Here is a 12,316-nt window from a genome sequence, read left to right on the forward strand (position 1 = left end):
ACTCTTGAGCCAGGCTGCCAAGTTCAAGACCAGGGCTCACCTACAAGCTGTGTGACCTTAAACAGATTGCTTGCGTTTGCTTTTTCTTTGTCTCTGTTTTCTTATCTTTAAAATGGGGAATAACCATAATGATAGCAAGTGTCAAGTCCATAGACAAGATTACAAAGGGCCTAGAAAACTGCCTGGTCACAATAAGTACCTGGCATTGGCATTAGGCAGAGGACAGCCAGCTCCCCAGCTTTGCACAGTGGTTCCTTCCTGAATGGGGACATTGAAAGGCCACTGCAGAGCAGGGAAGCAGGCAGCACACAGGGACACAGATGGGAAGGGGTCCTGGGGATCTTGCTGTGCAGTGCAGCAGCCATGGGTGGGACAGCACAGGCACAGTGTAGGAAGCGCGTGCAGTGTCGAGTGTATCAGTGAGGACGGGACGCCAGCAAGGACAGGGAGCCCTGCCAAACCCTTGTGTCTGCCTCCTGGGATTCCCGGGGTGGGGGGGGGGTGTTGTGGCCAACATGGTGGCGCCATCCTCCCCTTCCCTGTCGCTCCTTCCCTCTCTGCTTCAGCACCATCAGGCATGGGGAACTGCAGTGCCTTGTTAGAAGACCGCTCCCAGGTGGAGCCCAGCCATACTTGACAGTCCCACAGGTGCAGCGCTTGCTGCAAGCTCCTCCCGGGAACATGCTCTGCCTGCCCCACGGGCCACTGCCTCCCCCTGCTGCCAGCTTTTACCCACTGTTGTGTTCCTGCTTGGGAACGAGAGCCTATTTCCTCTGTGCCCTTGGGGACATGAGGCTGGACCATGTGATGTGGGAGCTCAGAGTGGTCCAGGATGGGGCCTGGCTGCTGTCCCTTTTCTGGCAGCTTTCTCAGGGGCATAAAGCCCCCAGAGGATGTGATCTACAGAATGAGCTGGGCACTCCCCTAAGGCACCTTCCTGCCCCTTACAACACAATCCCTTTCCCCTTGGATTGTTTTTCTCTGTGACAGTTTGAACCCCAATTATGGTTTTTGATATCTGAATTGGGGGCATGGGTTTGAGATAGGGCAGTGCAAAAAGTGTCATGCCCCAGAGCAGAGATTCGGGTACACAGTGCTACTGCATAAAACATCACCATATTAGTTAGAAACGGACACTGGCATTTCAACATGCCCTTATAGTGGGTGTGTCTTGGAGCAGAGGTAAGAAGAACCTGGCCTGTCAGGGTGGTGGCTGCAGATAGGAGCTGGTCGCCCCAAGGTTCCTCAGCATCTGCTAGGAAGACTCTGTTGGACCACTAGTCTCCTCACAAGCCTTGGGCTCCCTGTGGAAATTTCAGCACTACTGGATGATGGTGGATTTACTTTGTTTCCATTTACTTTGTTCTAAGTCACATGCTACTAATAGAGTTTGTTTTATTTGTCATTGCCAAAATTTCAGTGATCTTGAAAAGACAGACCTAAAAAGTCTTTCTTTGGCTTAGCTTTTGTGGTAGTCATGTTTCTGAGCTCCAGTAGCTGAGAGCAGAGGCCACTGTTAGAGGCTGTCCAGTAAGGTGGCATTTGAGGCAACAGCCCTCCAAATCCCATGGTTAGGGAACTTGGAAGTGAGCAGATCCAGAGGCCCACCTATTCCTGTGAGTCAGGGAAGCATCACAGGAGTGGCCCAGGTTCAGGGACCCAGAGAGAAAAGATAGGCTGGTCTAGTGGAGAACCCACCCCTGCATGGGCTGTTGGAGGGGGATCCAGCAGCTTGCAGCAGCAGGAGATGGGAGCTGTGGGCTCTGCAGGGAAGGGTCAGGTGCCTGTGCACTTGGCCAGGCTTCTGCATCCAGCCATCCCCAGAGCTACTCAGCAGCCCTCAGGGCTCTGCGGCATGTAGATAAGGAGCAGGCTGCAGCTGGGCAGGAGGGATAACCCAGATTAGAACATGGTGTAGTGACAGCCCAGCCTCAGGGTGACCCACCACAGCTCAGTGTCAGACCCATCCCCCTCCTGCTCTTGTCATCCTGATGCACTGGGATCAAAGGGTGGGGTGTCTGCAGGAGGTAGAAGAGGATTCCATGGATAGCCTATTAAATCTTGCACTAACATGAGGCCTTTTGCGGTCTGTCATTCAGCCACACTTAAAGATCGAGAACACCTCCCGTGACCTAGTACTTGTTTTTGGTGGAATATGGTGACTATACTGCACTGGGACTACTGGGTGGGACATGTCCCTCTGTGGACCTGGGAGCTGGCTTAGCCAGGCACTTGGGCCTGTGTCTTTGTAGTGCCGATGGTGCACTTCAAAAGCTGGAAGAAACATGCATCGTGTGGAGGCTTCCCGGCACTCTTCTAACACCCGTGTTTCCTCTTTTACAGCTGAAGCTAGAGGACCGCTCTGTGGTGCCCCGTGATGTGGTCCGGCACATGCGTTCCACTGTGAGTCCCATATTCTCACCCCAGTTTGGGCCTCAGGGAAGCCGCCTCGGAGACTTGAGCCTCCCTGCCCAGCCTCTGTGCCAGAGAGCTGCCTGGTTCTAGTGGGGGCTGATTGGGATGGTTGAGGTAGGGTCTTCTGTGCTGGCCTTACTCTGAACACCTCTGCCTTCCCCCAGGACAGTCAGTGTGGTACCGTGATAGACGTCAACATCGACTGTGCTGTCAAGCTCATTGGCACCAACTGCATCATCTACCCCGTCAACAGCAAGGACCTCCAGCACATCTGGGTGAGTGGCCCCTCCCTGACTTCTCTCAGCTCTGTGGTTCTCTCAGCAGCGCAACATCTGTGTGCCAGCTCACCGACCTCTAGACACAGCCCGGGCCACCCGACTCCTGGCAGTCTCGTGGTAGCTGCCTGCCACCCAGACCCCGGTAGGGATGTCTCCCCAGCCCCGGCACAGTTGCCAGTGGGGTTGTCTTTACTGGTCTTCTTTCTCCTCTAGCCCTTCCTACCAAAAAAGCAAACATTTCTTTTCAATATTCATTTTGTGAATGATTTGAAACTTTAAAAAAGGTATAGATTCCTGTGCCGCCCTCATCCAGCTTCCTCGGCTAACAGCGCATCACTCTGTTGGCCCCATCACGTATCCCCTCCTTCCCCACACACCCCATTTCCAGTGTTTCTTCTCTGAACCATTTATAGCAAGCTACCCACATAATGCCTGTCACCCCTGAACACTACAATATGTTTTCCAGAAACCAGGACACACTCCCATGTAACCACCACACAGACCAACCTTGACCTTTTTTTTTTTTTTTTTTTGGTATCAGGGATTAAACTCAGGGGCACTCGACCACTGAGCCACATCCCCAGCCCTATTTTATATTTTATTAGAGACAAAGTCTCTCACTGAATTGCTTAGCGCCTCGCAGTTGCTGAGGTTGGCATTGAACTCATGATCCTCCTGCCTCAGCCTCCCGAGCTGCTGGAATTACAGGCATGCGCCGCTGCACCCAGCTCCATCATTGACATTTACTTCCATCTTCAGACCCTGTTCACTGTCCCGATCCTGGTTTGGAAAACCAGGAACATACTGCATTTAGCTGTGAACTCTTCCGTCACCCCAGTCTTTCTCTCTCTCATATCCTGGACAGTGATACGTTTAGTACTGTGACCCTCACCTTGGGCCTGTGTGATGCTGTCTCATGACTAGCCTGGTCCTGGCATGCGCAGTGCGACTGCCACTGCCAGCTTTGATCCAGTCCAAGTCTGGTTGCTGCACTGCTGGGAGAGTTCACTGTGCTCCCATCACATTGGTTGTCACCGGTTCTTTCCACCATACAGTCGTCATTTGCCCCTTTTTAAGTGGTGATATCTTGTAGGGAAATATTCTAAGATTGTGTCAGTAACCTGGTACTTGCTAAACTCCAATTCCACCAGCCTTAGCCTGAGGAACAATTCCCACTAAACCAGTGGCCACTCTAGTGGTTACTAAATGGTGATTTGGAGGCCATCATTCTCGTTTGTACCAGCTGGCATTCTACTTTATTGAAGAACTTCACCTACTGCCCCATTTATTTATTTATTTATTTATTGTCTTGGTTTGTTGGTTGGTTTGTTTTAGCAGGCCTAGAAATTGAACCCAGGGCCTGGTGCATGCTAAGCACATGCTTTCCCACTAAACTTTATCCCCAGACCTATTTGTTCATTTTTTGTATCAGTGTAGACTCTGTTTTATTCAGTTGATTGTAATCCATTACTACCATTACTTATTTTGTTGCCTAAATTGTCCCAGATTTGGCTGATGGAAGCTCCTTCAGGCTGACTTTTGTGGTCCTTTGCGGGGGGTGGTGTTCCTAGGGCTTGAACCCAGGGTACCTTACCACTAAGCTGTACCCCCAGCTCTTTTTATTTTATTTTGATACAGGGCCTCACTAAGTTGCACAAGCCAGCCTTGAACTTTTGATTCCTCTGCACTACCTCCCCAGTAGCTGGGATTTCAGGCACATGCCATTACTCCCAGTTTTTTGTGGTGCTCTTTTCCCACATTCCTTTTTTCTTAAAGCACTTTCTTATTTTCTGGCACAGTGAAAATATCCCCCATCCAGCCAGCAATCAACCATTTCTCTCCAAGGAGCCTGGTTCCTTTCAGAGAAGAATGGCATTTTAAAAAGCAGAATCTGGAAGTGTAGCTCAGGGGTTAAGCATTTGCCTAACATACACAAGGCCCTGGATTGGATCCCCAGCACCAAACAAACAATAGAAGATACCCAAGAAGCTAAGATCTGGATGTTAGGTGTGCTGATGGCTCCTGGGCCCTCTTAGGAACATACCATGAAATGCACATGTGTATACAATGTACGTATGAGAGGCACACTACACCTTAGTATGTCAGTGCCTACTCTGCCTCTACATGAAAAAGTATGCATTCATCTTGACACCTCCATTCTGATTGATTACCTTCTCTCCTCCCCTTTGTGGTGAGCACCTCCTTCAGCGGTGAGAAACTGGGTTTTTCATATTGTGAATGTATGACCTATTTACTCCAGCCCTTTACCTACTTGAACACTTCAGTCAACCTCCCAGCTGTATGGCTGTCTCCCCTGCCTGTCTTGACTCTCCCAGTTCCCACACCTCTGCAGCCGCCTCACTAAGAAGCGGGTCAGGATACAGCCTGAAACTCGGCGGATGGCCTGCTAATGGCACTTGTTAAGCCAGCAGCCAACTGGTCCAAACAATAAGCTGTCGAGAGCCTTCCCCACCTGTCTTAGTGGGGCACAAAGGAATTGTTCCTCTGGCATCAGCAGTGTCTGCTGTCTTACTGTCCCTGTGCCCTTGGTCTGCAGCCTTTCATGTATGGGGACTACATCGCTTACGACTGCTGGCTGGGGAAGGTCTATGACTTGAAGAACCAGATCATTCTGAAGCTATCCAATGGTGCCAGGTAAGTATATCCCCACCAAAGAGCCACCAGCTGGAGAAGAGCAGCCTGCTGGAAGGAGCGCAGGAGTGTGTGTCCTTGTGAGGTCTGTGGTGACAGGTCTGACCTAGGGCAGTGGCAGGTGTCAGGGCCTGTGTCTCAGGGCTAAGCCCCAAGGTCTTCTCCACATCTGTGGTGACCTCATTCCCTCTCAGTTGCTGGTCCATCTTGGTTTGGTGAAACATTTTCCTTTAGGATGTCTGCCAGGGACCAGGCTTTACGTAGACACTCAAATAGCAGTGAGCACTCAGGTGGGGCTTAGAGTCTTGGACCTTCTCAGAGGCTGAGCTGTTGGTGGAAGATAAATGGTCCTATGGTAGGCACGTGGATGTCTTGGCACCTTTGTACCACCACAGTTTGTTGCTCAGGCACTGTGTTCCTGGGGGGGACTAAGCCTCCATTTGCTGTTTCAGGTGCTCCATGAACACAGAAGATGGCGCCAAGCTGTATGACGTCTGCCCACATGTCAGCGACTCGGTAGGTGTGCTGTGCCGGAGCAGCTTCTCTCACTCCTCAGCCCTCCAGCCCACAGAAGAGAGGGCTACTGAAGAAAGAGCTGGCCCTGGCTAAGAAAAGTGGGTTCCAAGTAGACACCAGTGCACCTGAAAGTTTGGGCGTAGGCAGGAAGTATCAGAATTTATATGCATCCATGTTCATTTTTTATATCATCCTTTTAAAATCTCTGTCTTAATCTGTAGAAAAACTTAGTCCAATAGGACCTATTAGCACAGTAGTGTGTGGATATGGTTTGTACTGGGGTGGGGGTTGCTCGGTTAAACAAGGTGGGGAACCACTGCTTTCTAGGGCTTTCATCTGAAGTGTGGCCCCTGCCCAGCAGCACTGACAGTGCCCAAGAGCCAGTAAGGAACAGAGAGTAGTCTGCAGCAACCCTCTAACAAGATCCTTGGTGTTGTAGGGAGTGTGAGAGCCTCAGTAAGTGAAGGCTTCTGCTAGTGAAGGCTGGAGAAGGCAGGTACAGAGAACACTGTCCCCAAGGAGGCCCCTCTCACAAGGACTTTCCCTGGCCCTAAATCCCGCAGGGTCTCTTCTTTGATGATTCCTATGGCTTCTACCCGGGCCAGGTGCTCATCGGCCCTGCTAAGATCTTCTCCAGTGTCCAGTGGCTGTCAGGGGTCAAGCCTGTGCTCAGCACCAAGAGCAAGTTCCGCGTGGTGGTGGAGGAGGTAGGGAGTGGGGGCAGGGCGGGAGTCAGCCTCCGCCCCTTGGAGCCAAGCTTCTGCCGCTTTCTGCCTGCTGCTCAGCATCTGACCCTATTGGTCTGAAAGGGCCAATAAGGATAAAGGGAGCCCAGGGTCTGTTCAGGAAGTGGCCAGTATGCAGAAGTCCCTCTACGTCCCCTACACAGACCGAGGGACAGTGGCCCCTGACCAGCATGGGGTGCTATGGTGTGTCTTCATGTGGTGTTTTCCTACTCAGGATGTCCCGGGGACTCTGGGCAGCTGGGGGAAGAACGCACTGTTAGATCCTGCCCTGACAGTGGCCCTGTGCCACCTGCTGTCCTCAGGTGCAGGTTGTGGAGTTGAAAGTTACTTGGATTACCAAGAGTTTCTGCCCTGGAGGCACGGACAGCGTCAGCCCCCCACCTTCTGTCATCACTCAGGAAAACCTAGGCAGGTGAGTGTGCCCCAATCACTGGGCACCCCCTGGGCAAGCCCCAGGGCCCCAGCCACAGATGCATGGGAGGGCAAAGAACACCCCTGGTCTCTCAGATATCCAGCCCAGCCCCTGCTTTCCCGCCCCCAGGGTGAAGCGTCTCGGATGCTTTGACCATGCTCAGCGGCAGCTTGGGGAGCGCTGTCTGTATGTCTTCCCAGCCAAGGTAGAGCCGGCCAAGATTGCCTGGGAATGTCCAGAAAAAAACTGCGCCCAGGGGGAGGGCTCTATGGCCAAGAAGGTATGTCCTTGGACTGGGGTTGGTGGGCATTTGAGGAACTGGCTTTGAGCCAATTCCATGGCCAGGAAGGATGGTCTGTGCTTTAGGCCTTGGGGGGAAGCCCTCAGGACCCTTGAGGGCCAGTAGGCATGTATAGCTGTCATCCCTCAGGTAGCCTGGGGCCTGGCCAGCCCAGGCATCCCACAAGCCCAGGGCAGGGCCCAGCACCTACTGCTCTCTACAGCACCAGTCCTCCCTGCTCTGCCCTTGCAGGTGAAGCGTCTGCTGAAGAAGCAGGTTGTGAGAATCATGTCATGCTCCCCGGACACCCAGTGTTCCAGGGACCATTCCATGGAGGACCCAGACAAGAAAGGGGACACCAAAACCAAGAGCGAAACAGGGTCTGCTAGCCCCGAGGAGCCACCTGACGGGTCTGCTAGCCCAGTAGAGATGCAGGACGAGGGCTCAGAAGAGCCCCATGAGTCAGGCGAGGCACTGCCTCCCTTCCTGCTGAAGGAGGGTGGAGACAATGGGCTGCACTCAGCAGAGCAGGATGCAGATGATGAGGCTGCCGATGACACGGACGACACCAGCTCAGTGACCTCTTCTGCCAGCTCCACCACCTCCTCCCAGAGCGGCAGCGGCACAGGTCGCAAAAAGAGCATCCCCTTGTCCATCAAGAATCTAAAGCGAAAACACAAGAGGAAGAAGAATAAAATAACTCGTGACTTCAAGCCAGGGGACAGGTAAATTCGCCGTAGCCCTCAGCATCCAGCCTGAGACCAAGCCCCAGGGCCTCAGCTCCCGGGTGTTCGAGAACACATAGGGTCTGTGAGCCTCCTAACAGCTCAGGGTGTCCACCCAGGATGACATGCTGTGCTCAGGGTGGTTCCTGGTGGACAGGGAAAGTGGGAATGGTCAGGAGCATGGAATAGTGGCAATGGCCCCACATCTGGTCTTCTGGGACTGCAACACTGGGGTATGGGTGAGTCCTGTGTCCACCAGGCACTCTCTCCTACCCACCTGGGGTTCAGAACTTGGAGCTCCAAGCCCCTTGGGGCAGGGAAGGGGCAGAAAGATTGCCCGCCCTTTCCCCAGAGATGCATTTGTGTGTGCTCTGGCTTATTTGCCTGCACCCGGCAGGGTGGCAGTGGAGGTGGTGACCACGATGACCTCTGCTGACGTGATGTGGCAGGATGGCTCCGTGGAGTGCAACATCCGCTCCAACGACCTCTTCCCAGTGCACCACCTGGACAACAATGAGTTCTGCCCTGGAGACTTTGTGGTGGACAAGCGAGGTAGTGCCAGCTATGGGGTCAGCGAGCAGGCAGCTGCACACAGGGCCTCGGAGGGTGCTAGGAAGGGTGGGCATGGGGGCCTCAGGGTCATAGCTAAGCTGAGGTCAGCAGAGGCTGCCTTTGAGGATGGGGGAGGCCTGGTTTTAGACACAGTGGCGGAAGGCACCAGGGATCCTTAGCTGGTTATGTCCCCTCTGGTTCCCTAGTCCAGAGTTGCCCGGATCCTGCAGTCTATGGCGTGGTGCAGTCTGGGGACCACATTGGCCGCACCTGTATGGTGAAGTGGTTCAAGCTGCGACCCAGTGGGGACGATGTGGAAGTGAGTGTGTGCGGCCCTGTTGCTTCCTTCAGGTGGGCTCCGGGGTTGACGAGGGCCCCTGACTCAAAACAGCTGTCCTCTGCCACAGCTCATTGGAGAAGAGGAAGACGTGAGTGTTTATGACATTGCTGACCATCCTGACTTTCGGTTCCGCACAACTGACATCGTCATCCGCATTGGCAACACTGAGGATGGGGCTCCCCACACAGAGGATGAGGTATACTTCCAGGTTCAAGTTTTGGACTGCTGCTTCCTGCCTGTGTGTGGCTGCAGTCCCTGGTGTTGCCACCAGGTGGCTCCAGGAGATGTGACCTGAAAGGCTTCCTGACCCTGTGTCACAAACTCCGTGAGCACAGAGCCAGGCGAGACTTGGGAGGTGGAGCATGGGCCAGACTTAAAGGAAGTTGTGGGAACATTGGATGGGTCATGGCAGGTTCCAGGCAGAAGAGTGGGAGCAAAAGTGGAGGCAGGAAACCCCACACCAGGAAGGAAGAGAAGCCGAGAGGCGCCTGCCTGCTGCCATTTGGGAAGGAATCAGTGGGGGCTCGCTGCCAGGCAGAGGACTAGGCCCTGGACAGTGAGAGGTGCCCCTGTTCTCAGTCCTCACAACGTCACCCATCCTCCCACTGCTGGAGCTCCTTCAGCATGCTCTGGCCCTTGCCCCTCCCAGAAGGCTGCCCTCCTAACTCTGTCCCCTTTGCCCAGCAGCCATCAGTGGGCCAGGTGGCGCGTGTGGACGTCAGCAGCAAGGTGGAGGTGGTATGGGCTGACAACTCGAAGACCATCATCCTGCCCCAGGTGAGATGGCAAGACCTACCCTCTGAGCTCACGACTCTGGCCCACCTGTGGTCCTGAGAGTCTGTGACTGGCTCTCTCCAGTGTTTCCCCACCGAGCCCAGGTGAGGGGTGGAGGCCCTCCAGATCACCTGGTGCCTGTGGGTGCTCACAGACTCCAGGACTCTGCTGGACTCTCACTGTGCTGAGAAAGCCCACGCTCCTCCTCAGAAGAAATAAAGGCTTTAGCGGGTTCAGGAGATCTTTGACAGACAGGGAAGGGAAAGGAGATGAGCTGGCCCCAGTTCCAGCCCCTCTGCTGGCTGCTAAGTGCCAGGGAGGTTGCTGTTCCCGCACCCTACCTGAGCAGCCTGCACGGCGCAGCTGGCCCTCCCCTCCTAGCTCATCTTCCCAGCCCTGGAGCAGACCACAAAGGCCATCCTGCCCTCATGCAGCTGGCCTGAGTCTTTGCAGTAGGGACTGGGTTTGCTGAGGTTCCCTCTGGGCCCTCAACCTTGGAGAGATGCTAGGAACTGCGAGCACAGAGGAGGAGAGGAGGTCAGTGTGGGCTGTCAGCTGGGCCTTTGGGTCCTACCAAGGGGCAGGGTGGGACAGGCCAAGGCCCCTCCCAGAGACCCGGGGACAGAAAGGCTCCAGCTACATAGGGAAGAGCAGAAAAGAGGGGGGAGAGTGGAATGGGGTCCCTCACAAGGCCTCACAGGGTCCATGGGCAATGAGGGGTGCCACCGCAGTGTGGGGAGCGCCCGTCTTACTGTGGCACTTCCCTCCTCCCCAGCACTTGTACAACATTGAATCCGAGATCGAGGAGTCAGACTACGATTCCGTGGAAGGCAGTACCAGTGGGGCGTCCTCAGATGAGTGGGAGGACGACAGTGACAGCTGGGAGACAGACAATGGGCTGGTGGAGGACGAGCACCCCAAGATAGAGGAGCCCCCCATCCCACCTGCTGAGCAGCCAGCCGCTCCTGAGGAGGACAAGGGGGTGGTGATCAGTGAAGAGGCGGCCACAGCTGCCATCCAGGGAGCTGTGGCCATGGCCGCCCCCATGGCGGGGCTGATGGAGAAGGCTGGCAAGGACGGTCCCCCGAAAAGCTTCCGGGAGCTAAAGGAAGCCATCAAGATCCTGGAGAGCCTCAAGAACATGACTGTGGAGCAGCTGCTGACCGGCTCCCCTACCTCCCCCACCGTGGAGCCCGAGAAGCCAACCCGGGAGAAGAAGTTTCTGGATGATATAAAGAAGCTACAGGAGAACCTTAAGAAGACCCTGGACAATGTGGCCATCGCAGAGGAGGAGAAGATGGAGGCCGCGCCTGACACAGAGCGCAAGGAGGACAAGCCTGAGGGGCAGTCACCAGTGAAGGCCGAGTGGCCTAGCGAGACCCCTGTGCTCTGTCAGCAATGTGGTGGCAAACCTGGTGTCACCTTCACCAGTGCCAAGGGCGAGGTCTTCTCAGTGCTGGAGTTTGCGCCCTGTGAGTCAGCCCTCCCCTGGCCTTCACCTTGGGCCTACCATGGGCCTCCCATTTGTGTTCAGACCTGGAGGCCGGGTGGTCTGTCCCCTCCCAGCCACCACTTCTGCCATTCCTAGTGGTCACACTCCTGATGCCAGGAGCAAGTGGGAGGCACCTGGGCCAACCCGTCTGTCTTGGAGCACACCAGGCCGCTCTCCCTCCAGGCCACACTGCCCGAGGCAGCGGCCAGGTGTGCAGCAGGAGGTGCCAGGCCTCCCCTGAGACTGTTCTCTTTCCCCTGCAGCAAATCACTCTTTTAAGAAAATTGAGTTCCAGCCTCCAGAAGCCAAGAAGTTTTTCAGCACTGTACGGAAGGAAATGGCGCTGCTGGCTACCTCCCTTCCTGATGGCATCATGGTCAAGACTTTCGAGGACAGAATGGCAAGTGGGCTAGCACGGGCTTGGCATGGGCCAGCACAAGTGGGCCATGTAGGCACTTAGTGCCCAGCCTTGGGTGCCAGCACCTCCAGGGCTACCCACCTTCTTTTATAGGGGAGGTGACAGCTCAGTCAGGTGAGCTCTGACACAGAGTCATCAGCCACAGAGGTCTAGACCAGGTGGTTCATTCTTTCCTTCTTTCTTTAAAAAATTAGCTAGAAATTCTTACAACTTCCTGAGTCTACTCTTCTTTCTGAAGACTCAGAATATTACAGAGAAGCTAAAGTTGCCAGGGACCAGTCCTCACCTCCTTTCCCCCAGGTCCTAGGCCTTTCCTACTCCTGGAGGTTGAACCTCAGCCAATCTCCCACAACCTCTTTTGAACATTTGTGATTCTTGTGCATTGCCAGTGTAAACAGTGTCTTGTACGACATGTTCACACAGAGTGGTGCGTCCTAAAGCCCTGTAGCCGGCTCCCTTCTCTTAGCCCATGGTTCTTGGGATTGACCCCGTGGTTCAGCTGACCCAGCGTGTGCCTTCTGTTCTGCTCCTGGACGGGCCTGGCGTTTGAGTCCTGTTGAGAGACTTGTAAGGACTGGGCCTCCACCATGAGCCAGGCACTGTGCTAGACACTGACTGTGAGTCGGAGGCCCCAGCTTGCACCCTGTCCTAGACCAGAAGGGCCATAGAACAAAGGAGCAGGGAGCTGAAGAGTTAGGAGGAGGAGCCCTGTTCAT

General features: G+C 54.6%; 1 protein-coding gene across 4 annotated transcripts in view; it reads left to right on the forward strand.

Moving 5' to 3' along the window:
- Positions 1–12,316, forward strand: part of Ube2o (ubiquitin conjugating enzyme E2 O) — a 52,732-nt gene that overhangs the window by 37,459 nt on the left and 2,957 nt on the right. Inside the window, exons 2-15 of one of the 4 annotated variants that reach the window (XM_078041604.1) lie at positions 2,344–2,403; positions 2,580–2,690; positions 5,251–5,348; positions 5,798–5,861; positions 6,425–6,568; positions 6,910–7,019; positions 7,149–7,224; positions 7,552–8,024; positions 8,422–8,576; positions 8,783–8,895; positions 8,984–9,112; positions 9,601–9,693; positions 10,466–11,162; positions 11,446–11,582. In XM_078041604.1, the coding sequence (XP_077897730.1) occupies positions 2,344–2,403; positions 2,580–2,690; positions 5,251–5,348; positions 5,798–5,861; positions 6,425–6,568; positions 6,910–7,019; positions 7,149–7,224; positions 7,552–8,024; positions 8,422–8,576; positions 8,783–8,895; positions 8,984–9,112; positions 9,601–9,693; positions 10,466–11,162; positions 11,446–11,582 (2,460 nt within the window). Of the gene's footprint in view, positions 1–2,343; positions 2,404–2,579; positions 2,691–5,250; positions 5,349–5,797; positions 5,862–6,424; positions 6,569–6,909; positions 7,020–7,148; positions 7,300–7,551; positions 8,025–8,421; positions 8,577–8,782; positions 8,896–8,983; positions 9,113–9,600; positions 9,694–10,465; positions 11,163–11,445; positions 11,583–12,316 lie in introns of all 4 variants that reach the window. The other 3 variants (XM_078041603.1, XM_005332708.5, XM_078041605.1) reach the window with 3 other exon arrangements.

Source organism: Ictidomys tridecemlineatus, chromosome 3 (assembly GCF_052094955.1).
Source record: "Ictidomys tridecemlineatus isolate mIctTri1 chromosome 3, mIctTri1.hap1, whole genome shotgun sequence".
Lineage (NCBI taxonomy): Eukaryota > Metazoa > Chordata > Mammalia > Rodentia > Sciuridae > Ictidomys > Ictidomys tridecemlineatus.